Here is a 25,277-nt window from a genome sequence, read left to right as displayed (position 1 = left end):
GGCATTGTAAAAGAGGAAGGAGAAGAGAATATTCTCTTTTCTTAGGAAATATTTCTCGTACACTTCCCTCTTCTCTCTTCCCCTCTCTTCCCCCTATAAATACCCCTTGCCCTCTGGGTTGTAAGAAGTTAGTTTTTTAGTTCAGTTTTTAGTTAGTTTCTAGTTCAATTTTAATTCAGTTTTTAGTGTAATTTTTAGTTCAGTCACTTAGTAAAATTTCTTTTCTTCTTCTCCTTCTAAGTTGTGATTTTTGGCTTTTATAAGTTCTAGTTTGCTTTTTGATTTTCATTTAATGGTTGTAATAGGTTTAGTTTATGCTTTAATTTCAATTTAAGTCTTCAATTGGGTTATAATTTCTTAATTCTTGTTTAGGTTTTAAGCCTTCTAGTCTAAGTTCTTAAGTTGATGACAAGACTTGAAGATTTAGAAGAGGAGGCCATGGTAAGTTTATGCAAGTATTCAAGCTTTTCAATTACATTCATGCAAGCACATCTAGGTTTTACTATCTAAACTCTCAATCTCATTCTCCCTTTCCTCTATCTCTCTCTATCTTCTTCTTCTTCTCCCTCTATTTCTTTTATTTTTTTTATATGATTGTGGTATGTGGATGCACTTTTATTCCCTTATTTCTTTTTATGTGATTATGAAGTGTGGCTGCATTTTTGTTATTCTTTTCAATTCGCTTTAGTTTGATAGGTTAGATACTCATGTGTTAGGACGCCAATTTAATCTCTTAATTTTGTTAGATGCTTATGAGTTAGGATGCATTAATTTTTATTAATTTAATTAGTTTAATTTAACACTTTAATTTGGTTCACTTTGCATTACTTTTAAGTTAGTTAAATAGAGTGGCATATATCTTCTCGTGTTCGACCCGTAGCTACGATTGACCCGTACGCTTGCGGTATTATTTTAACTCAAACAGCTATTGTTGTAGCAAATTCGATCAGTGAGAAGTGCTCATCCCAACTGCCCTGCATGTCGGTAGAATAAGCTTGAGAGCAGTTTTTATGGAGGCATCTCTTTGTATGACAAAAAGCTTCTCAGTTTTAATTTAGGTGCCTCACTGTTGGTTCCATCGAAAATCATCACCATGAATTTGTGGGTGTTCTTTCCGAAAGAGTAGAGGAGGTTGGGGACTGGTGAGGGGTTGTAGAGGAGATGAGAGTGGGGCAATGGTGATCGAAGAGTCGTGCCGCTGTGAGAGAGGAGAGAGAATGGGTAAAGTTAAGGTTGGGGTATGGATTGGTTAACTAGAGTTAGGCTAGGGGTTGGGGTGATCAAGGTTAGATTCGAATTAAAGTTTTGTTTTTAAATTGAGACCGTTAGATTACATGATGCCACATGTCAAGTTTTCAAAAGGGTACTTTCAAGAACTTACAGATAGGGGAACCTGAGAGGAGAAAAATCCAATTGTAGGATGTTCGAATGATATAAAACTAAAATTTTGACTGCCCCTATGCAAGCATTATTATATGTGAAGACGACAAAAATAATTTAGGGAAAATTTCATGGACACCCCCTAAAAGTATCCAATATCTCAGAAACTTACCATACTTGGTCAAAATGTCACAGACACCCAAAACGTTAAGCACAGTTAGTACCCAAAAGTGAAATATCCATTTTACCCCTTAGTTATTTAAATAAAAGGACAAAACTGTCATTTCATCTTCTTCCCTCTATGGCCGGTTCCGGCGACCATTACCTGCTCTGGCTATGGCGACCATTACCAGCGGCAAGGCAAGGAGAAAGCAAACTGAAGAAGGGCGACAAAACGAGAAGATGACCAGACTTCCATTTCCACCCATGGCTGAAAGCGAACTGAAGAAGGGCGACAAAACGAGGCAAATACATCTTCCATTTCCGAAACCCCATCACCGACCCTCTCTCAAAACCCATCTCTGCCAAAACCGCCATCATCTCCACTAACCTCTATTTCTCCTTTCATCCCTATTCTTTTCTCTTTATTTTTTTATCATGTTCATTCTAAAAACCCTCATTCCACCATCACCGATTCTCCTCTCCAGTTCTTTTCACTTTTAATCTAACCCACATCCTTGTCTAAACAAAACTCCAATTTGAATTCCAGCCATGACCACACCCATCCTCAACTAATTTATCATTTCTGATCCTATCATGTCTTTGATTTCCTTTTCCATTTTCCCTCCCAATAACCATCGGATCACTATTTCTTTTCTTTTATTCCCATTTTCCAAACCCAACACAGAATCAAAATCCATTGGCGGCCATCATTGTTTTTTTCAAGCTCTCTGGAATCCATTGTCGACTGTGGTGCAAAGAAATGTGGAGCAGAAAAAATGGAAGAAGAGGAAACCCGGACGGAGAAGAAGGAGATGGGGAGGAAATTGTGCGGACATAGGAGGGCTGGAAGGGGTGGCGGTGGTGGTGGTGGGGGTGGCGGTGGCGGTGGTGGTGGCGGAAGTAACAGCAGAAGGAGAAGAAGGAGAAGAAGGGGCGAAAAAAGGAATAAAAAAAAAGTATTGAATAAAAACAAGGGCAAAATTGTCTTTTTCTAAAAACTAACTTCTAACGTCATTAATTCATCATTAAGGGTATTATAGGGATTTCACTATGGTAAGGGTAATTTCGCCATTTAAAAAGAGTTAACAGACACTTAACTGTAGAGACTAACGGAGTGGACTAAATTGAAATAAATTCATAAAAATAAGGGGTGTCTGTGACATTTTGACCAAGTATGGTAAGTTTATGAGATATTGGATATTTTTAGGGGGTGTCCGTGAAATTTTTCCAATAATTTATTAAACTTACATAAATGTTAATAAATTAATCTTTTAACACTGAAGAATTATTATTATTATTTTTTTGATAGAACACTGAAGAATTATGTACTTCACTATATACTTTGAAAATATTTTAAATAAATTTTGGGTAGAGATTACATATAAATATAATCTCCATTGGGTGGATCGACTTAAGGAGTTCACCCTCCAAAAGCTTATCATACAATTTGGCGTTTCCGTTCATAGGTACTGTCCTCCCCCCCAAAGTATAGCTTAAACAATGAAAAGCTAAGAGGATTAGAAACTTATTAGAGACAAGTCCATCTCATTAATTAATTGCACTTTATATGTACCTAGTGGGAGGAAAGGATGGTTTCAACATTTCATGATAAAATAGTACAAACCAGGAACCCGGCCAACGTACTCAAGGAAATCCCTCCGGTCATATATATGGCGATTCCGAAATACACAGTTTACACTTTGGGATATTAACGGTGTGCATGTATCGAAGATAAATAATCTAAATAATAGCATAACAATATCACATATTACAAACTAAGAATAATCTAAAGCACAAAATCAACTTAATATTCCTTTAGATGAATTCAAGGAGGACGAAACAAATATATATAGGACTATCATCCACTTGTTCATAACCAAAAGTTATTAAATTGATTATTTTCTTTTCAGTCCTTAGAGTACTTACACTCGCAAAATTCAAAATTTATGTAATCAATCATAGTAGGCAGGGATTTCTTGCCGTTGTCTAGTTTTCTTAACGACTGTGAGTCGTTTACGTACGTTGTCTGTCTCCCTTATCACAGAAACTTGCTTTCATAGGCATTGACGTATGTGTCCCCCCCCCCCCTCCCCCGCCCTCCCGAATTTAAGGCTTGCACCTTGATGGCAAAGAAACCTACAATTAAGTACGGGTCTCAGAATTCAATTGGACAATCCTCCACCATTCGATAGAAAGACACATGAGATAGAATTAATAATGAAAACCATCAATCCAGAGATTCCGATTAGAGGATTTTTTAAGTGCTTGATTCTATCCACATCAGTTACTCTTTTTTCTTTTTTTTTTTTTTACTTCTTCTTTTTTTTCCTCTTTTTTTTTTTTTTTTTTTTTTTTTTTTTTTTTTTTTTTTTTTTTTTTGAAATTTTAGGCCTTGAGCCCTTGAGGGGTTAAATTGGAAACGGCTTGTTGACTCAGCTTCCATTTTGACGCAGTTTATTACGGAATCTGTTCCGGAACCACCGGAATGATAGTGGTGAAAAGACAAGTCGTCAAGTTGACCTTTCTTTCTATCGATTATCTCTATCTATTTATTAACAAGTTCATCTGTTTTTTTTTTAACCCTGATAGGTGGTCGGTCGGTTTCCTGTTTTCCATAGATCAGATTGGCACAGTTTCACGATTGAAGGAGAAGGAGAAGGAGAAGGAGAAGATCCAAGACTCCGCTGCAGAGGGCAACCCCTCTTAATGGATTCAATCTATCCTCTCTAAAGGGTAAGAGGCTGGAAGTTAGTCCGATTGAATAAGCCAGGGTTTCAAATATCGGTGATTTGGATCGATTCCAATTGCCTAAGGATCGGTTGAAACCATTATAAGGGGTTGCCCTCTTCCTTGGAGAAGGAACTGCAGAAGCTCCACCACCAACATGAGGATCGCTCCTTCCGTTGGAATGAAGTGAACCAAGGTGACACTTTTCATTGATTTTTTTACTATTTTACTGATTAAAAGAAGGAAAAACTAGTTTAAAAAAATTGAAAATTAAATTGCATTCATGGTCATTCCAATCGGCTGGTGGGCAGCAGGCTGATGCCATGCAGGTGGAAGAAGGGTGGTGCGCTGCACCCAGACGGCGTGGCCGAGGCTAATGGTCTCTGCCCATTGATCATACGGTGAATGGACAATTACAAGATAAGTAAGCCTAAAATATATTTGGGACAGGTTTTTGTACACGGCCGTGTATGGTACATGGTCATGTTTTCAACCATTAGATGAGCATGATTGTGTACAATACACGGCTTCTCATTCACATCCAATGGTTGATAGTACGATCGTGTATCATATACGATCATGTACAAAACCTTTTGTCCTTTTTTTTTTTTGGGGAACTGTACAAAACCTTTTGTCATAAAATATATATATATTATAAACTTTAAATGTCACCTATATTTTGGTATATAATATATTATATATAAAGAAAATAAGTGATATAATACATTTTATTAGTGTTTTTTACTTTAAATTGATAATTTTCTTCTTGGCTCATTCCAGCCTATGCATTTCCTTCTCTTCCCCATGATTAGGACCAATCAGGATCAACTCGGCCCGATCCTGAGGTCAGGTCAGGATTGGATTTTTCTGGCCTAGAGTCAGGGTCGGGTCGGGCCTAGGCCCAGCTAAGGGGACAGGGTTGGGCTAGGGTTCTATAAAGTCCGGCCCGACCCAACCCGACCCTGTTGCAACCCTACTCAGGCCTTCTTCTTCAATCGTGAAACAGTGCCAATCGGATCCATGGAAAACGGGAAACCTCCTGTCCTCCTTATCCTTCAATCGTCAAACACTCAAACTGTACCAATTGGATCCATGGAAAACGGGAAATTGACCGACCTACCATGGTAAAAAAATATCAACTTGGTAATAGATAATCGATAGAAAAATCAACTTAACCAATCATGGTGGTAATAGATTCCGTAACTTTTTTTGTTTTGGTTTTTGGTAGAACAGATTCCGTAACTGCATCAAATGGAAGCTGAGTCAAGCCGTTTTCAATTTAACCCCTAAAGTCCTAAAATTCCAAAGAACCAAAAAAAAAAAAAAAAGACTAATGTGATAGAATCAAGCTGATGAAGATTAAAACAATCCTCTAATAGGAACCTCTCGATTGGAATCCCCAACTGACGGTTTTCTTTGTACATTGTATCTCATGTGTCTTCCTATCGAACGGTGCAGGTTTGTCTGATTGAATTCTGTGACCCACTTAATGTAGGTTTCTTTGTCCGCCAAGGCACAACCCTTAAATTCGGGGAACCCATGCGTCATTGCTAAAATAAGCAAGTTTCTGTGTAGGCTGGTCGCGCACATACTACGATTGCATAAGTTTTGAATTATCTTCTAGTAGTCGTCTGACTCGTCTCTGAATCTCAAATTTTCTGAATTCCTACAATCTACAGAGGCACTCACCTCGCACGAAAGGTATTATTATGTTCTTATCTTACCACTTGTAAGATTTATATTCAGGTTTTTTTTATTTTTTATTTTTTTTTATTTTGGGTGTTGGTTTCTAATATGGTTTTTGATGATTTTTCAGTTAAGTACAGTTTCCTATTTCAGTTGGAATTTCAGTTTTTCTGTAAGAAAGTTGACATTGTTATCAAGTTTATCTTCTGTTTCAGTTTTCATTCGGATTTTATTTTTGTGCGGATTTGCAGTTGCAATTTGTGTCATGTAATTCTTTTCCCATTTGTTTCGCCTACCGGTATCTGCATTTGGTTCTTACTGTGTTTAGTTGGGTTGTTTCCTATTCGTATAGGAATTTCAGCCTTTGATTTAGGCAAACTGGGCAATGTCAAGAGAATGAGTGAGGAGAGAGAAGGTCCTAGTATTGAGGGAAGGTCCTCTAACGACTTGGGCGATGGCCAGGACCCAGATGGACGTCGGCGACCACTGGACCTGGGTTGGTTTCTGGGTTTTCCCCCATTATCAGGCAGCCCTGGAGCGCCTGTATCCCCGGCAAGTGATGGCCCTGTTGTTCATGCGGTGAATGGGAATGCTTCGAGGTCGTATACTTCTACGGTAGGTCACTTTTCTTTGCCGGCCATTGATAAGTTGCCGTCTCCAATTACAATAGGTGGCCTAACATGCATTAAGATCCCCCAATCTGCCTACAAAGAACAGCTACCAATTCGCCTTGCTTGGAAGAATTAACCTGAAAGGCAGTTCCCTGGAATCCTTGAGGCTTGCTGTGAAGGACTTTGGGGCATTGCAGTCTGATGAACAAATTAAATCTCTGGGCAAGGTTTTATTATGTTTCGATTTCAGTCGTAATCGGATATGATGCTGGTTTGGAAGAGGTGCCAGATCAAGTTTGAGGGACAGCTGCTGCGCTTCCAGTGATGGAGGCCTGAATTCAAGGTGGACGATGAAAAAATCTCTCACTCTTTGGTTTGGGTCAGGTTCCCCACCCTGCCACAGGAGTATTGGCATGAGGAGATCTTGCTCACAATGGCAAGGGCGATAGGACGGCCTATTGCGATCGATAGACGCACGCAGAATTCGCAGTTTGGGCACTTCGCTCGTGGGTGCGTGGATGTTGATGAATCCCAAACACGTTTAAAGGAGATATATGTTGAGCGGGACATGGTGGACTCTCAGGAAAGCTACGTCTTCAATTTGGCCACCGTGACTCGGCTTGCCCGGATAAGGTGGTGCATAACACTGAGAGCAGGGAGGGTGGGCTGGAGCGGAATCAGGCGGCAACTCGCCGGACTATGTGGATTCCGAGATTGTCTCAGGTGGCGAATCCTGGCCGTCAAGATTTGTTTGATCGGGTGGATGATGTGGAAACTGTCTTTTCTCATGGAACAGTTTTTTTAAAGACTCCACTTCTGATAGAGTCCTTCCTTCAATAGGGGAACCAAATGTGCAACATAGCTATGCTTCCCCACGACTTGAGGAAGAATCTGAGGTTACGGAAGGAGGGAATTTTTCAACGCATATCTGTTGGGCTTGCATGTGGAGCTCTTGAGCAATCTGGACCAACCCGTGTTGGGGTTGTGGAGCAGGTAACTGGGGTGGACTCACTTATTGAGCCATCTTTATCAACCATCCCAGAAGAAGGAATGTTGAGGTCGTTTTGCCCTTAGACTCACATGTGTTAATGCTGGATGAAGCCACTGTGTCTTCACCGATGTCGATCACGAGCAGCGACAATGGACGGATGGCCATAGTGCATTTTGACTTATCTGGGCAACAACATGGAGATCAAGCTTTACCGCCATTTACTTCTGGTTCTGGACAGAACATAAGGCCACAACAGATGAACGCTCCAAAAACTAGAGCTAAGGGCGCGCGGAGGGTGAAGAAAAAAAACCAAGAAGTTGCTGACGTTGATGCTAGATGCAACCGACAATAGGATCAGAGCATGGTGACACGCCATGCTACTAGAAATTCTCAGAGGTAATTTATGAAGACTCTCTTTTGGAATATAAGGGGAGTGTTAAATTGTCGAGCTCGTGCTGCAGTTCGTACTTTGGTCCGTGATCATGATCTTAGTTTCTTATGTTTTGCTGAACCTAAGATCGGACCAAGCTCTTGCCCAATTTTTTTTTAAAGTTGGGTTTCTGCTCTAATTTTGTGCATAATGAGTGTCAGGGGTGCACTCGCTAATTTGTGGTTGTTCTAGAAGGACGGCATGGTGCGTCCAACTGTTGTCATGTTTTCGGACCAGCATATTACTCTGCATGTAGAGGAAAATGGTGTTAAATCTTTTATTTCTGTCATCCATGCGCACTGCCTTAGGGCTAAGCGCAGGGAGTTGTGGTGTGATCTATCTTTTGTTGCAGGCATTAGGATTCCCTGGATGGTGGTTGGTGATTTTAACTCGTATCTTTATTCTCATGAAAAAAGAGGACCTGACAGGTTTAAATTGGGGTCTGTGCTGAAGAATTTGCTTCTTATATGGATGTGTGGAACCTTATTCCCTTCCTCTCCTCTACCTCAAGTTTTAGTTGGTATAATAATCAGAAAGTGGGGAACGTCACGGTAATCCTGGATCGTGGTATGAGTAATGAGGCGTGGTTAGCTGCATTCCCGGGTTGCTCACAGAGAGTTTTGGCGCGTGGTTATTCGGATCATTCGGCTTTGGTGATTGAGTGCAAAGATGTCCCTAGACCCCCGAATGTGCCTTTTTGAATGAATAGATTTTGGTCGGAGCATGATACCTTTAAATATACTGTAAGCAGCTCCTGATGTGCTCCGATTAGAGGGTCTCCGCTTTTTGTGGTCACAAGCAAATTGAGACGTCTGAAGGGGGTCCTTTGTAAGTGGTTGCGCAACACTTTTCCCCATGTTGATGTTCAGGTTGCGAGATCTTTGGCAGATTTAGAAGGAATTCAAAGCTTGATTGACCAAAATTGGATTTCTGATGTTCTTTTTGATCAAGAACATGCAGCAAGGCAAGTGTATAACCATGCGATTGGGTTATAATCAAAGTTATGGTGCAAAAAATCAAGGAAGATGTACCTAAAATATGGGGATTGCTGCTCAAAATTTTTCTACCTCTCTACGAAAATTAGAAGGAGGAAAATTTTAATTAGAGAGCTCGAGTTGATGGATGGTTCAGTTATTCGGGATTCCCATGAGATTGGGCAGCAGGCAGTATCGCACTTTGAGAGTTTTCTTAAAAGGGTTCTTTTTCTAGGGATGAAGAGCTTCTGGAGGTAATTCCAAATATTATTTCAAAAGGAGACAATCTTTTTCTGACTGCCATCCCTTCTACAGATGAGGTGAAGAAGGCGGTTTTTGACATGGATCCCTCTAGCGCCTCTGGTCCAGATGGCTTTCCAGGTACGTTTTATCAAGTATGTTGGGATATTGTAGGTGGTGATGTGTGTATGGCCATCAGAAATTTCTTTGTTGAAGGAATTCTTACTAAGGGGGTGAAGCACAACTTCTTGACCCTCATCCCTAAGGTGGATCGTGCTAGAAAGGTGGGGCAGTTTCGACCTTTATGTTTGGGAGATTTTATCTACAAAATCATCCCTAAGATCTTGTCTTCTCGGTTGGCGGTTTTGCTTCCTAAGCTGATATCTGCAGAACAGGGTGCCTTCCAGAAAGGTAAAATTATTTCCACAAACATTGGGGTGACGTCAAAATTGACAAATATCATGCACTCCAGATGCTTTGGTGGGAACTTGGCGCTAAAACTAGATGTCCAAAAAGCTTACGACACTTTGGAATGGCAATTCCTCATTGATGTTATGAAGAGGTTTGGCTTTGCTGACAAATGGATTCATTGGGTGAAAGTAACGTTGGAATCCACTAGGCTGTCAATCCTTATAAATGGTGGCCCTGTTGGTTTTTTTGGCGTCGAAAGGGGCTTACGCCATGGGGATCCACTGGCGCCTATGCTCTTTATTATTTTGGAGGAAGTCCTTTGCAGAGGTCTTTCAAACCTACGACAAGCTGGCTTAATAAAAGGCCTGCAGGGGCCTAAAAGTACCATTACCCCCTCCCATTTGTTGTATGCCGATGATCTCTTTATTTTTGTGAATGCAGATATTCGGGGGGTGTGAAATCTGAACAATTTCTTGAGCAGATATCACACCTATTCGGGCCAGGCTTTCAATCTTGAGAAAAGGCAATTATTTTTTGGAAAGGTTCCAGCGGCCAGGAAACTCCTTATCAAAGAGGTTTTGCAAATTCCCATCTACAAATTTCTGACTCGATATCTGGGAGTCCAAATTTTCAAAGGTCGGGTGAGAAAAGATTCAATTTTGCCTTTAATAGACAAATTCAAGGAATAGTTGACAGGTTGGAATGGTCGTTTGCTGTCCATGACGGGTCGAGTGGAAGTGGTCAAAACTGTGATGTGTAGCCTTCCCATCCACAACTTTGCTATCTATTTGTGGTCGTCCTATGCTATTACCCAGATGGAAAAATGGATTAAGAACTTTATTTGGAGTGAAGAAGCGAAAATGGCTAAGGCTGTTGTAGTGAAGTGGAGTTCTATTTGCAAGCCAAAGTGCGAAGGCGGTTTAGGAATTCGAAGGCTCAAAGACCTTAATCTGGCGCTCCTTGCTAAATTGGGTTGGTTCATTAAAACTGATTTCTCTCAAATGGCTGCTTTTCTTTGAGGGCGTCTCTTAGTGGTAAATGGCTCCCTGAAGTGTTCTTATACCTCGTCTTCTATCCTGGCTGGTTTGAAAAAGGTGTGGAGCTTTCTTGGTGATTGTGAAAGATGGACAATTGGTGATAGAGCTTCTATTAGTTTCTGGTTTGACTGGTGGATTGGTGACAACAGAGTGGGGGATTTGATCCCTTCAGGCATGATGTTACCTCGGGATCTCTCTGTGTCGGTTGCAGGCTTCAGTGTAAATGGCGAATGGTCTCTTTTGTCAAAGGTGGGGCCCTACTTGCACCAAATTTTGAAGAAATCAAATGGCTGCCTCTCCCATCCTTGCCGATTCAAGATAAAAGGAATTGGGCTCTAGCGGAGTCAGGGCGTTTCTCTATGGCTTCGGCTTGGGCAGGGATTAGAGCGAAAGCTCCACACATTGGGTGGGCCAATCTTGTTTGGCAGAAGGGTCTCCTACCCAGATCCTCTATTTTTGGGTGGAGATTATTCCATGGCAGTTTACCTACGGGTGATGAAGTGTCAAATTCCTCTGGCGTCTAGGTGTGAGCTGTGTATGAATTGCAGTGAGTCCTTCTCGCACATTTTCCTTGAATGCAAATTCAGTACATAAATATGGGCAGACATGGTGGCATTTTTCAACCTTAGCTAGTTAGGCTTCCCATCGATGGAGGAACTTTTCTCGTGGTGGAAAAGGAAGGCCAGAGTTGTGATTCTGAAGAAAACTTGGATGGCGGCCATGATCTTAATTCCATATCACATTTGGAATGCGAGAAATAAAATCAAATTTGAGAATAAGACTTACTCAAGATCTCTTATTATTAAAGCCATTCAGAAGGACCTGTAGGATTTCTCATCCCTTATCCCAGTAACTGTTAATTCTGTCAGTGATCTCATAGGTCTCTAGAGCATTAAATATCCAAACCAGAGCCCCAACTCAACGTGAAGTGATTGAGGTGTTATGGCACCCCCCCTTGCCTGGATGGTGCAAGCTCAACATTGACCGATGTTCACTTGGGAACCCAGGTCGGGCTGGAGCAGGTGGTACTGTTCGAGATTCAAGAGGGGCTCCCTTGGCTTCTTTTGCAGTTATTGAGGGTGTGACCACCAATTTTATGGCTAAGTTTGCGGCTCTGTTTGCTGGTCTGGAAGCTCTGGCAATTTTACATGTGCACAATCTTTGGATTGAATGCGATTCCCAGGCCGTTGTAACTTGCATTTTGAAGGAGAAAATCCCCTGGAATTTTCAGCAGAAATGGTGGCACTTTAAAAAATACCTAAATGGGATTTGTTGGAGGATTTCTCACTGCTTCCGTGAGGCAAACTATGTTGCGGATAAGCTCTCCAAGCATGCTGCTGCTTCCATGACAAGTGTGGTTTGGAATGGTGCTCCAGGTTTTGTACATACAGACATCTCTTGGGATGCTTCTTTAAGATCGAGATTCCGTTTCACATAACTATGGGGATTTCGGGCTAGACTTGTAATTTTTTGGTGGGGTTTTGCCTTCCGCTGATGGCCATGCCGAAAGTGGAAATGTGAATCACTTTTCTTTGTATTCTCCATTTTCTTGTTCTTATTAATATAATCCTCTGCTGAATTTTAGCAGAAAAAAAAATTTTCCCTTTTCGTTTGATTAGTTCCACTTCAAACGGGGGCTTGGGGGAGGTTGGTTCCCTTAGTTTGTTGATAAGCTTGTTTTCCATGCACTGATCAGAGTTTGTTGCATATTGCCTTCTCCTTAATCGGTACCTCGCTTCCCTGCTCATCATTTATGGATAATTGAGTTCAAAATTTTCAAAAAGTTCTAATTTTGGTTTTAGAACTCAATTGAAGCATTCAGTTTGCTATTTTGCAAATTAAGATTTTGATGTTAGCATTTTCATTGTTGTTATTGTGATCTTCCAGGTTTGTGTTTGAGTATAGCATGGAGGATATTCTTGTCAGGAGGGTCATTCCCTCAGACAACAGCTGCCTCTTCAATGCGATCAGGTTAGTTTTCATTTGTGGTTTAATTTTGGCTTGTCACAAAGCTCATTTCTCATCCTTTCTTTGTTGCTTATTTATAGATACGTTATGGATCATGACAAACACAATGCTCCTGAACTAAGACAGGTCCTAGTCATATATCTTTACTACCCTCTACCATTTTTCCTATATATGTAATCCCCTTCATTATTCGGTGTTCATTCCTAACGGTGAAACTAGACAATTTGGATGCAATTTTTAGTTGAGTACGTATTACTGAGTGTTTACTGTTTACAATATTCAGTTTCCTGGTGATGGATTTGTTCTTTGACGTATTTCGTAGGAGTCAAATGATTGTTAACAATAAGTCTTGGGATGTAGAACTTGGCTAATATGGCTCAGCCAAATAGATGATTCATGGGCACATACGAATTATTAGATCTGAGAATTCTTAGTTGTGTTTTCATTGATTGTAAAGATTTATTTATACATGAGATGGAGATCAGATTTCCTACATATGATAATGGAAAGAGAAGAGATTGTGTACATGTGATAATAGGGAAGTGAGAGAGTGAATCCTAAACAAAATCAATCGAATATAGAGTTTCTGTTTGGGTGAAACTCTAAATACATCAATACACCCCCTCAAGGTGGAGACTTGAGATAGCAAATCTTCAGCTTGTCCCGTAAGAATTGAAACTGAGCAGTGGTGAGAGGCTTGGTCAAGGCATCAACAATTTGATCTATGGTAGAAATAAATTGAACAGCGAGCCGACGTTTGGCAACCTGATCCCGAATAAAGTGAAAATCTATCTCGACATGCTTAGTGCGAGCATGAAAAACTAGATTTGCAGATAAGTAGGTTGCCCCAATGTTATCACACCAAAGTACCGAGGTACCAGGGAGAGAGATGCCCAACTCAGTGAATAATGATTCCAGCCAGACCAACTCTGTTGCAATAAGTCTGCTCTGATACCATATTAGATCTGAGAATTCTCAGTTGTGTTTTCATTGATTGTAAAGATATATTTGTACATGAGATGAAGATCGGATTCCCTACATATGATAATAGAAAGAGAAGAGATTGTGTACATGTGATAATCGGAAAGTGAACGAGTGAATCCTAAACAAAATCAATCGTATATAGAGTTTTTGTTTGGGTGAAACTCTATATATGTCAATACAGATAAATAAAACAACTGGGATCCAATGCACGAGGCTCCTGCTACTATAGGGTCTGGGAGGCGCAAATGCACATAGCCTTACCCCCTGCTTCGCCACATACACATTAAACATATACTAATTATTTTTTTTTACATGTGTAATTCTTATTTTGTCCCAAATAAAAGGGTAAAATTTAATTGACTATAAAGGGATAGGTAACTATTCTCTTAGGGTTTTAACCTAAAATTAAATAATAGAATGGTAGTCGAGTTTTCCTTGGGCACTGCTATGGAGTTTGGTTCCTTTGCACGTACCAACAGGTGAACGTACATGTGAGAGTCAATCACATTTTAATTTTGTTTCCATAAAAACCCCTCCTCCCCTTGTAAATGGAAAAAATAGAACAGGTGGTACAATCCAGATCCTCTATTGCCCAGCTGCCCGGCAGGACTGTGCAGCCCAGACACAGTGAGGCGTGCTGTGACCGCCTTGCCCGAGTGGGGGTAAGTTGGTCATTGCGTGCCTCACTGTGTTTGGGCTGCACGGTCCTGTCGAACAACTCGGCAATAGAGGATCACGATCCTAGGTGGTAGGTTCTCACATGTACGTTCACCTGTTGGAACATGCAGCTGATCCATTGCATGTAGCAGCTACATTCGTGCTATAGGTGTAGCATAGAAATTTTGTCTCACAAGATAATAAAAGAAAACTTACCAAAAAAAGATAAGGGTAATTTACACATACCACCCCTGAGGTTTAACGAAAGTATCATTTTACCCCCCAGTTTTGAAAAATTCTACGTACCCCCTTGAGGTTTATAAATATTAACAAATAAACCCATTCCGTCAGTTCATGACTAACAGCGTTAAAATCAAGGGGCAAAGTTACAAAAATATCCCTTCAAGAAAAAACAAAAAACAAAAAAAACAAAACAAAAAACAAAAAACAAAAACCTGCAATTCATCTTCCCCAATCGATTTGGGAAAGATGAGTTGCAGATATCCTTGGGTCTTGGATGTGAGTTTAAGTGTTTTAGGTTCTGAAAATATCGAAGGTTGTAGTTCTTGTGAGATCTGAATATCTGATTGTGTTGGTTCGGTTTTGGAATTCTGAAGATCCTTCCGGTTCTTAGTTGTCGTGTTTTGAAGATCTGCACTGAAAATCGTGATTTTTCTGTAAAGAGTAAGAGGATTTGACCTTTAGCATTTATTAGAGAGTTAATAGTTTAAAACAATTAAGATCTGGCTGTAGGAGGCGTTTGGATTATTCTCAAAGGATGAACAATGGATTTTTTTGGGGGTTCTATGAATCAATAATCAAATCTAGCTTTGGGCTTTAGATGACTTTTAACTTCAAAATTAAAGTTTTGTCGGAATCATTATCTATGGTTTTGAAATTTTCAGAGTGGTTTGAAACTAAGATCGAAGGGTATGAAGTTTTTGAATCACTTGCCAGAATTTTCAATTCAATTCCCCTTCTCTCAGTTCTCACATCCAATTTGCCAATGCACAAAACTTGATAAAGCGAAAGGAGAGAAGTGATAACGAAGTGGTGATGGCAGTAGTTTCTGGAAGAACATCAACACTGAACCTAGATGCCCCTCTCTTCATCCCAGCAGCTTTCCGCCAAGTAGAGGATTTCTCAGCAGAGTGGTGAGAGTTGGTAAAGACCTCTACATGGTTGTGTGACCACTGGCTTTCACAACAACAAGAAGAAGCCTGCAGCTTCATCAGCAACTCCATTGAAGAGATGACGAGGCCATAGCAAATTTGTTGCCAGATTCACTCGATCAACAACTCCATTGATGTTGTAAATTTGTTCAGATTGGCCAATAAGTTTTTAAAAGACATGAGAGCTTGCAACTCATCTTTCCTTTTTCTCAAACCCTAAATGAGAGCTTGCAACTCACCCGCAGGGTTTTTTTTTTCTTTTTTTGAAGAGGTATTTTTGTAATTTTATCTCTTGATTTTAACACTGTTAGTCATGAACTGATTGAATGGGTTTATTTGTTAACGTTTGTAAACCTCAGGGGGTACACAGAATTTTCTAAAATTGGAAAGTAAAATCATACTTTCGTTAAACCTCAAAGGTGACATGTGTAAATTATCCAAAAGATAATAAAAGAAGAAGAAAAAGCTAAATATTTTATTGAGGTAACAACACTTAATCATATCGTAGAGCTAGGTTTCTAACCGAAGCTAGCATAACTCAGACGGAGCAAACGGTTTGTTTGCCACCGTTGTTGTTGTTGTTGTTGCAGTAAAGAATAAGGTGGGCTTACTACGACGGAATGCTACCGCCGCTATGAGCTTCCAAAGTACAACAAACAAAGAAAGAACAATTAAGACCCGCCAGGAAGATCTTCAGGAGGCTTTTAATCGAATTGTACTCAATCATCAATAGTTTGGATTCGTAATATGGAAGGAGGAGAAAGCAAGTGGTTTGAAGTTTTTAAGGTTTTCCACCACCAAGAGCAGCAGCGCCACCGGCGACACCGCCATTGCGAAGTCCAACACCGAAACCACCACCGATCCCTATACCGAACCCCATTCCAATACCGAAGCCTCCCCCAATTCCATTCCCAGCTCCAACACCACCTCCTCCTACACCTCTGCCTGCTCCTCCACCTGCACCGTTACCTACTCCTCCACCTCCTCCATATCCCTCACCATGACCCAACCCTTCACCCGAACCACCACCACCACCACCACCTCCACCTCCTCCTCGTCCTCCTCCTCCTATTCCAGAGCCAACTCCATAACCAGACCCTCCACCTACACCAGCACCTCCATCTCCACCTCCACCCTCACCAAACCCTCCAACACCCCCCATGCCGACTCCACCACCACTGCCACCAGCCTTGCCTTCGCTACCTTCGCTGTATCCACCGCCACCGGCACCATACCCACCGCCGTGACCAAACCCTTGACCTGCACCATTACCTTCACCACCGCCGCCACCATAACCTCCACCACCTCCTACTCCTCCAGCACCACCCCCGACACCAGCACCAGCTCCAAATCCTTCCCCATGGCCAGAACCACCTCCTTTCTCAGCTCCACCACCCCCTCCTCTGCCACCTCCTCCTCCTGCACCCCCACTAACACCACCACCGCCTATACCAACTCCAACTCCAAATCCTTCCCCGTGACCAAAACCGCCACCTTCTTCACCTCTACCACCACCACCACCACCACCACCACCTCCTCCTCCTCCGATGGTACCGCCATCTCCTCCTCCAACTCCAGATCCAAAACCTTCTCCATGCCCTGAGCCTCCACCACCACTACCACCACCTCCTCCACCGCCGCCTCCACCACTTAAGCCTCCTCCGCATACACGCCAGCCCCTGAGTAGACAATAATCATTCACGAAGGGGTTCTGATCAGTCTCACTGTCTGAATGGCCAACGATACACAAACTGAAACCGATGTTTAACCAGAGCAACAAAAGAGAAACCCTTTCTTGTTTTACATAGACCCCCATTTGGGAATTTGGGTAGTGGAACTGGCACAATGGTAGAACGTGAAGAAGAGACGGGTTTAATTTAATTTTGAAGCTCGCTCATCAATTTGTGAGCTTGGCCTCCTGGTCTGCAACTGCATCTGCAGGCAAGCTTTGCTCCTTATAAGCAAATTAGAAGTAGGTGTGCAATGCATGCTCGTAATTTTTTTAGATGGTTTGATACTTAGAAAAATGGCGAGAAGGGAAAACGAAACATGTGTTCTTGAGGCCCTAGGGCCCCCAATCCTATAGTCAAAAAGGTCGCAAAGAAAGCGTTGCGTAATCTTGTTGGTCAACCCAGTGAGGCCTCTCGATTCCAATAATGCATTGTAATACATTTAAAGATTTAGAAATTAAAATTAAAAGCTTATTTACGAGAACAGACGCTGCCATTCCATGGTGGAGTGGTTGGTCGTTCCTTGGATGTTTCTTTGGTGGCTTTATCCTTTTCTCTTTCAGCCACTAATTTCACTTAATCATAAGTCTCGAATCGGTGAGTACTGAGTACTGAGTACTGCTACTGAGTTCAGCACAGTAAATCACATATCCTTACGTGTATAAAAAAGCATGCAGGGAAATTTTAGTCATTCACGTAAACACATGTCAGCGTCGAGCATCTATCAAATCCCGACACTCTTCCCTCTGTGGCTCTCTTCAAATCTGTGTAATATGTTAAATCTGCACCATTAACTTCTTAATTGTAATAATAAACTTAACAATTTGGGTCCTCTACAGCTAGGCAGATAGTAGGGGTGTGAAACCCACCTGGGCAGGACCTCGGGCAGTGGGTAGGGCGGTCATTTCGTCCCTTGTCTGGTTGTGTCCACACCAAGGCCGCTACCTGCCTGGCTGTAGAGAATCAGAATCCTATGTTAGGAATTTTTCAAATTGCGACGAGTGGGCTTAATTAATTATCGGATCGATCATTGATGGGGATCAAGAAATACAAGGGCTGACGTGGCTTGCTACTATTTATTGAGATGGACCGGACCTGCTTGGCCCATTGTGGAAGTGGGTTAGGGTTTGGGGAGTATTATAAATACTAATGATGAGGGGTCCCTGCAGTCACTATTCTCTTTTCTCTTTTCGCTTTTCTCCACAAGAAAGGGAACTCAGTGGGAGAGCCTAAGAGACTGTAGAAGATCCCTATCGCGGATGTCTGAGATTATTCGAGGACTTGCATTCATTCTTTGACGGATCGTCGCTTCTATTGGATGCGTTCTTATCTGTTCTTCATCAGCACACGTGGGTGCCAGGTACACTTTATTTCCTTGCTGTTTTAGATTCAATCGTGTTCTAGATATCTGTATGGGGATGGATTCGGGTTTGATAAAACCCTTGATCGATCTAACAAGTGGTATCAGAGCCAACCATACAGACCTAGGATCGATTGATTGTCAGTTTAAGAACATGAATCGAGGTTTTTGACGGCGAAAATAGGGGTTTTGACCGGATTTTTGGCAAAAACGTATATTTTGGCCACTGTTGGATTTTTCCACCGGCGAAAATCAAATATTTTTATATCGGTGCGAAGGGCTCGGAGAGACGAGGATTTTGATGGGTGGATCGCCACCTCCGGCGGCCGGCCGAAGCCGCGAGTGAGATCCACGCACCGATGGTTATTCAAAAAATAATAATAATAATTCATAGCGATTATGATGTCAGCGGGACGTCAGCAGTTACTTGCGGGTCAAGTTTGACCCGGGTCAGAGTTGACCCAGACCCGAGGGTTGACCCATTGTTTTACTTGGATTTTTTACCTGATGACCCGGTTGGGTGAACCAGCGGTCCGGTTTGGTTCGTTCACTCCGGTCTGAGTTGAATTAAACCGGTTTGGTTCGACCTTAAAACAAAAAAAAAAAAAGAAGGGAAAAATGACCAAAAAACTTCAAATGGATCGTGTGGGTTCATTTGGATGAATTTTGAGACGCTGTTTTTTCTGGTGTGTCTGTTTTTTCGTGCTCTTCGTTTTAATATGTAATTCGGCATATCTTGGATAAACAGAGACTATGGTTTTGGAGGTTTTTGCTTTTCCAAATATTTTGGGAATAGAAACAACTGTTTGTTTTCGGAACTGTTCTAAAACGTTTTTATTGTTCCAGAAGCTGTTTTTCCTGTTTTGGAATGCCGTTTTGATTGGATTATATACTGGGATGCCTCATTTTGCTTGTATTTTTCAAGGCCGACGTTTTGGGTATCCTGTTTGAATATTTTTGTTAAATTTATGGGACCTATTAATGACGATTGTGTCACCTTCAAATGACGTATGGGCGAGTGGAGCATCTGATTGGGCTCAGGTTGGTCTTGTTTCGTTCGTAATTTCAAGACCTACCTACTGGTACCTAGTTTTGGGACGTTTAATACTTCCAGGGATCTGTTTTGGACGAATATGCTACTTTGAGCATATTTGGACTATTTTGGGTTGACCATTGCCACATGGACGATGAATGTGCATATCACAACACATTATAGACGATCAATGAGTTTACTTCCACATATATTGCTGCATATCAGGTTGAGAAATTATGAGAGGGTAAAATGGTGATCCACCAAAGTGGCCCATTGAATCCTCTTATGGTTCTGTCAAGGCAGCGGAATAGGTGACATTAACCCAAAGGCGATGTTGCCAAAGTTTGACGAGGTGATGTGCACATGGATTGGAAGGGATAGTGGTCTGAGGGTTCCAGTTGCCCAAAGGTACTGGGATTTCTGAAAACTACTAATCTTTTCACTAAAAGGCAGTGTGTCCATCCATAGATAGTATACTCAAAGAATTTGGGATGCGTGACCTAGGGGTTTTCTTACCGCCCAAAGGTGGAGGAAAATTTTCGAAAGTCATCGACATCTCGCAGTATTTGTAGTGCGACAAATCATTATGAAATTGAGGTGCATAACCTAGTGGTTTCTCTATCACCCAAAGGTGGAGGGAGATTTTTGAAAGTTATTGCTATCTCGCGGTACTTACGGTACGATAAAGACGTGTGCATTATGACTAGAAAGGGCAAGAATGTAATATTGTGAAGAAGTATTGTTAATTGATATTTATCATCTTGATTGTATGCATACATGTATCTGGTGTATTGTTGATGATAAATGTTTAGAACCACTGATTTTATGATGATATGTTGATGCATGTATAATGAATGGACACACGATGGTTAAAGAATATGTTGATTTGTGCGATATAGAAACCTTTAATATTATGATGTTTTGTTTCTATATGTTGATGGAAAAGTTATGTTGTTGACGAACGATAACTTATTATGGTAGATGAAATAATAAGTGAATAATTATGGTAACTGACGGTTAACCGACGTGCATAATGAACCATGAACGAATAATCTATCAATAAGAATTATAATGATGAAAGATTGTGTTAAAATCAATTTGCAACGTATGGGGTATAACCGGCCTTGAGCCATTTGACAGAAACTGCTTCGGTAGCATAGATTGAAAATATATCCATAATATGGAATGATAAAGCCAAGCACTGAAATAAAATGAAAAATAAGAAGAGGAATGAATGAGCGAATAAAATCACGAAGAACATATTAAAGAAATTGATGCACTTAACAAACGATGATTATACCCTTGAAAGAATTGATATCTAATTATGCAAAAGAAAGAAAGAAAGAGTATTGAGAATGGTAACTTGATTGAAAACAAAAGAAGTAATCAGTAGTTTGATGGTTTTGATTGCTTTGTGTAGAATTTGTAGTTTGAATATTTATTTTCAAACTTGGTCGATTTAGTTTCTTCGATTCTCTTGATCAGTGGCAGTACTTCTTTGCATGATTGATCTGTTTGTGGATTGGGAGTTCTTCTCATTTTGATTAATATGCATGTTGAGTGGGAGAACTTAAGGATATATGTTTCATTTCGATTATGATGCTTCTGCTTGATGTGGTGAATAGCATTTGCATGCATACATATGATTGATGTGTTGAAGGCCATTTCGGTTTAAGGATGTTCGATTGGCGATGAGCCAAGTCATTCAGCTATTTCTAGCCATGGATGTTCGATTGGTGATAAACCAAGTTGTTCGATTACCAACGAATATGACGATGTTCAAAGGTAATCCATGAGTCGTACGATGCTCATGATACGTTCGAGGACCCACAAGGAATGATGACGATATTTATGTAATCACCGACGTGTACGACATTCCTTGTACAAAATTATCTCAAGGCGGTTCATGTTAGTAAGTAAATCTTTGTTTATAGCTGACAGAAAGTGATATGCCATATGTTGAGGTGTATTTTCTGCTGTTGCTCGACATCGATATATTTGCTAACTGGATCAAGGTTTAGTAGCATTATTGTTGTATTGAGATTCCATGACCACATCTGATAATGATGACCTTATAATTAATCTAGCCCAAGTGGGAGATTGTTAGAAATTTTTCAAATTGCAAAGAGTGGGCTTAATTAATTATTGGGTCGATCATTGATGGGGATCAAGAAATACAAGGGCTGACGTGGCTTACTACTATTTATTGAGATGGACCGGACCGGCTTGGCCCATTGTGAAAGTGGGTTAGGGTTTGGGGAGTATTATAAATACTAATGATGAGGAGTCCCTGCAGCCACTATTGTCTTTTCTCTTTTCTCCACAAGAAAGGGAACTCAGTGGGAGAGTCTAGGAGACTGTAGAAGATCCCCATCGTGGATGTCCGAGATTATTCGAGGACTTGCATTCATTCTCTGACGGATCGTCGCTGCTATTGGATACGTTCTTATCTGTTCTTCATCAACACAAGTGGGTGCCAGGTACACTTTATTTCCCTGCTGTTTTAGATTCAATGGTGTTCTAGATATCTGTACGGGGATGGATTCGGATTTGATTAAACCCTTGATCGATCTAACACCCTAAACTTAATAAACAAGATTGGAGAATCCCTCTTCCATGTTATGCTTCCATGCCAAGGAACTTTAGAATCATTGGATTTTCAGAATTTTTTTTGCCGATTCTAGGGGTTCTTGGGATTGATTCTATTGTTCCATAGAATTTAGTCTCATATTGGTTGTGCTTAGGCCAACCTTCACATGATATGATGCGTTTTAAAGTCGTGTGGCAAACCTTAACTAAAACGAACAATATCGTGGTATGTGGAGCTTAATGTTGACTGTGGCACTTTATTTGTATCAGAGCCAAAATGTGGGGAAATGTTGTGGTATGATTTTGCAATGGAAGCCTATACTGTGGCACTTCAGATTCCAACAGAAACCAATTTGACCCCATATCTGTGTTTTTGGCTATTACAGAACCCACCTGGGAAGAATTTACGGAACACACCCTAAAATATGGTATTTTCTTGAAAGTTTAAAGACTAGGCACACTGGCGTTGTGCCCAGCTTGAGTCTGTCTCTCTCCCACCACCTATGGAATGATAATGACCCTACTACTCTCCTCATCCCAACCCTCTCCATTCTCAAAATTACAAGACATTAAAAAAAAAAAAAAATAATAATAATAATAATTATGAACAACGAAAAGTTTAAAATTGACAGCTATCAAAGGAAAGAACTTACTTCATGACCCACTTATTAGTTTGTTTTTTTTTGGTACGAATGACCCACTTATTAGTTGTGGCAGGTGAAAAGTTGATGTGGTAATTCATACTTAATTTGGATATCTAGAAACTGAAATAATGTATATTGTGTTTAAATACTAATTATACCCATAACATGACATATTAATTTTAATGGTCCCTAACTTAAAACTAATTTAAAGCTTGAAAGTATCATCAACAACAAGAGAGATATATGCTCCTTAAATGGGACTCGACATGTGAACAGCACTGAAAGGAGGGACTATTCATAAGGATTTTGGTCATTTAGAAAAGGAAAAACAAATAAAGGGGTGTCACCCACATTAGCATCACATAAGTGAATTAATTAATGTCAACTTGTTTCTCTAAATGTGAAATATATGTGGAAGTGGAATCCAGTCCAGCACTGAGGATCATGGGAGCTGAGTCATGTCTGGCATCAACCTTTGATGAGATTAGGTCGCCCTCAATGTCATTATATTATTGTGGAAGATGCCAGAGATGAGAAGCTTGTTTTCTAGTACCAAATCTCAACTTACGCATTAATCAAATGGAGCTTGGGATAAATATGTTGCTTAATTATGCTCAAAAAGTGGCGGATTCTCTAGCTTAAGCGTTTGACGTGCAGCCATGTGCAGTACCTGAGTGAGGCACTGCACATTTACCGCCTTACCCCTGCTCGGGCAAGGCGTTGAGCAGGGGGTAAGGCGGTAGATGCGCAGCGCCTCACTCAGGTGCTGCACATGGCTGCACGCTGCCTGGATTGACAGGAGTCGAGTCCTTGTCATCAGAGGCTCGTCTGAATGGGTATCTCAACCCTCCTTCATTTCTTTCGATATGGTATCGATCATGTTATTCTTTCTATTGATTTGGTCTGTTTTTTTTGGGATAAATTGCACGTCACCCCTTGGTTTTTAAACAAAACTCAAATCACCTCTTGGTTTTTGCAAATACTCGTCCTTCCCCCTCTACAGTAACGGTGTTAGTCTGCTGTTAGTTATTGGTGTGAAAGGACTATTTCACCCTTGTACTAAAACATTAGAATTAAATTTACAATATAAGGGTAAAATTGTAAATCAGCATTGGTCAAGGGTAGTTTAGGGATTTAAATTTATTTAACTAGCTGACATCATCACTTAACAGTGTAAAACTAACGGTAGGGACTAATTTGTCATATTGGGGTCTAATACAGGGGGTGATTTGAGTATTTTCAAAAAATAGTGGGTGATTTGAGTTTCGTTAGACAACTAGGGGGTGACGGTGTAATTTACCCTTTTTTTTTTGTTGTTTTCTCTGCTAATGGCCATGTTGAAGATGGAAAAATAGCCCAAATTTTGATCTTTGTATTTTCGTCTTGGAATGCAAATTCTGAATGCCTAAATATTATCAATCTTAAAGGTCGTGGGACGTGCGTGGAAATAGGCTGGAAAAGTGTTGTTGAAATCTGACCTTCCATTTAAAACGGTTAATTTAGAGCCGTCGATCATGGTATGAGCATTTATGTTTAAGTCTGACAGTCTGACAGTTGATTTGTAATTTTCCTTTTAAAGTAAATTTTGAAAAATGAGGACAAATCCGTCAATTGCACAGTCCAAGTTGTTGTGCGGAATTGAAGGATATTGCAAAACGTCATATAACGTAGTGGCCGGAAAGGGTAAAAGAGGGTTTTTTCTTAATCATCGTTTTCCCTTAAAGAGGGTTTTTCAGTATTCGTCGTCTTCCATAGCTCTGAATAAACAGGGACCGCCGGGATCTCCATTATCGTGAGGATATTTTCATCGGTATATCGAAGTTGTTTATTTTTCAGCACCGCGACTACCATTTATAGAGGTTAGTTTGCGATATAAATTTTTTTAGTTTAGAATAATGAGCTTTAGTCATGAGTTTATGTTCTTGTTGTGGCTGTTAGACGCATAAACGAGAACTCGTTAATGATTTTATAGTTGTTGTTGTGCCTGTTAGAAGTTTAAACCAGAACTTATTAATGATTCTTAGTTTAATTTTCGAATGCCTTCTTTAAGTCTCAACGTCCATTTTAACATCCAAACCCCATCGGTCAAAACCTAATGGGTAATCTATGTGAGTAGAATTTTTCCCCTTTAGATTTACCCTGATTCATCTTCTTCCACCTCCGATACATTAGGGATCTGAAATTTAGATCCCTAATATTTTTGTATCTACTTCCTGTAGCAATCAGTTCGTCTATTACTCTAGTGTCAATGTGGTAAACCCAAAGTTTGTTTTGCTGCCTTCAACTCATTCAGTCCTACTATTTGACTGAGTTTCCAGAACACAAGTATTGGTTTTAGTAACTGTTCATGTTACATTTGACCCCAAATTTGGAGGTCAGGTCATTTTGTTATGGGTTTCTATGAAGTTGGAATGTGGGTTATATTGAAGTGGGATTGTGGGTTTGGTTGGATGTCTCGTAACAAGTAGTGTTAATCCATCTGTGTGTTTCT

General features: G+C 40.6%; 1 protein-coding gene and 1 long non-coding RNA gene across 3 annotated transcripts; one reads left to right on the top strand and one right to left on the bottom strand.

Moving 5' to 3' along the window:
* The first annotated feature begins 1,110 nt into the window (after positions 1 to 1,110).
* LOC122642752 lies at positions 1,111 to 15,492 on the top strand. 2 transcript variants are annotated; one of them, XR_006330093.1, is made up of 5 exons: positions 1,111 to 1,122; positions 4,356 to 4,360; positions 13,288 to 13,302; positions 13,675 to 13,682; positions 15,296 to 15,492. It is a non-coding gene; the product is annotated as an uncharacterized LOC122642752 (long non-coding RNA). The 2 variants fall into 2 exon arrangements; XR_006330094.1 differs by lacking the exon at positions 1,111 to 1,122 and adding an exon at positions 1,649 to 1,659.
* A 719-nt stretch (positions 15,493 to 16,211) lies between these two features.
* On the bottom strand, positions 16,212 to 17,248 carry LOC122643546 (glycine-rich cell wall structural protein 1-like). The gene is made up of 2 exons (XM_043837159.1): positions 16,523 to 17,248; positions 16,212 to 16,411 (listed from the first exon to the last, which is right to left on the bottom strand). Exons 1-2 carry the CDS (start codon positions 17,244 to 17,246, stop codon positions 16,212 to 16,214), a joined length of 924 nt encoding a protein of 307 aa, XP_043693094.1. The 5' UTR covers positions 17,247 to 17,248.
* Between the last annotated feature and the right edge of the window lie 8,029 nt (positions 17,249 to 25,277).

This window comes from Telopea speciosissima, chromosome 10 (genome assembly GCF_018873765.1).
Source record: "Telopea speciosissima isolate NSW1024214 ecotype Mountain lineage chromosome 10, Tspe_v1, whole genome shotgun sequence".
NCBI classification, from domain to species: Eukaryota; Viridiplantae; Streptophyta; class Magnoliopsida; order Proteales; family Proteaceae; genus Telopea; species Telopea speciosissima.
Note: the sequence above shows the minus strand (reverse complement) of the source record. Positions and strands in the feature narration are given on the sequence as shown.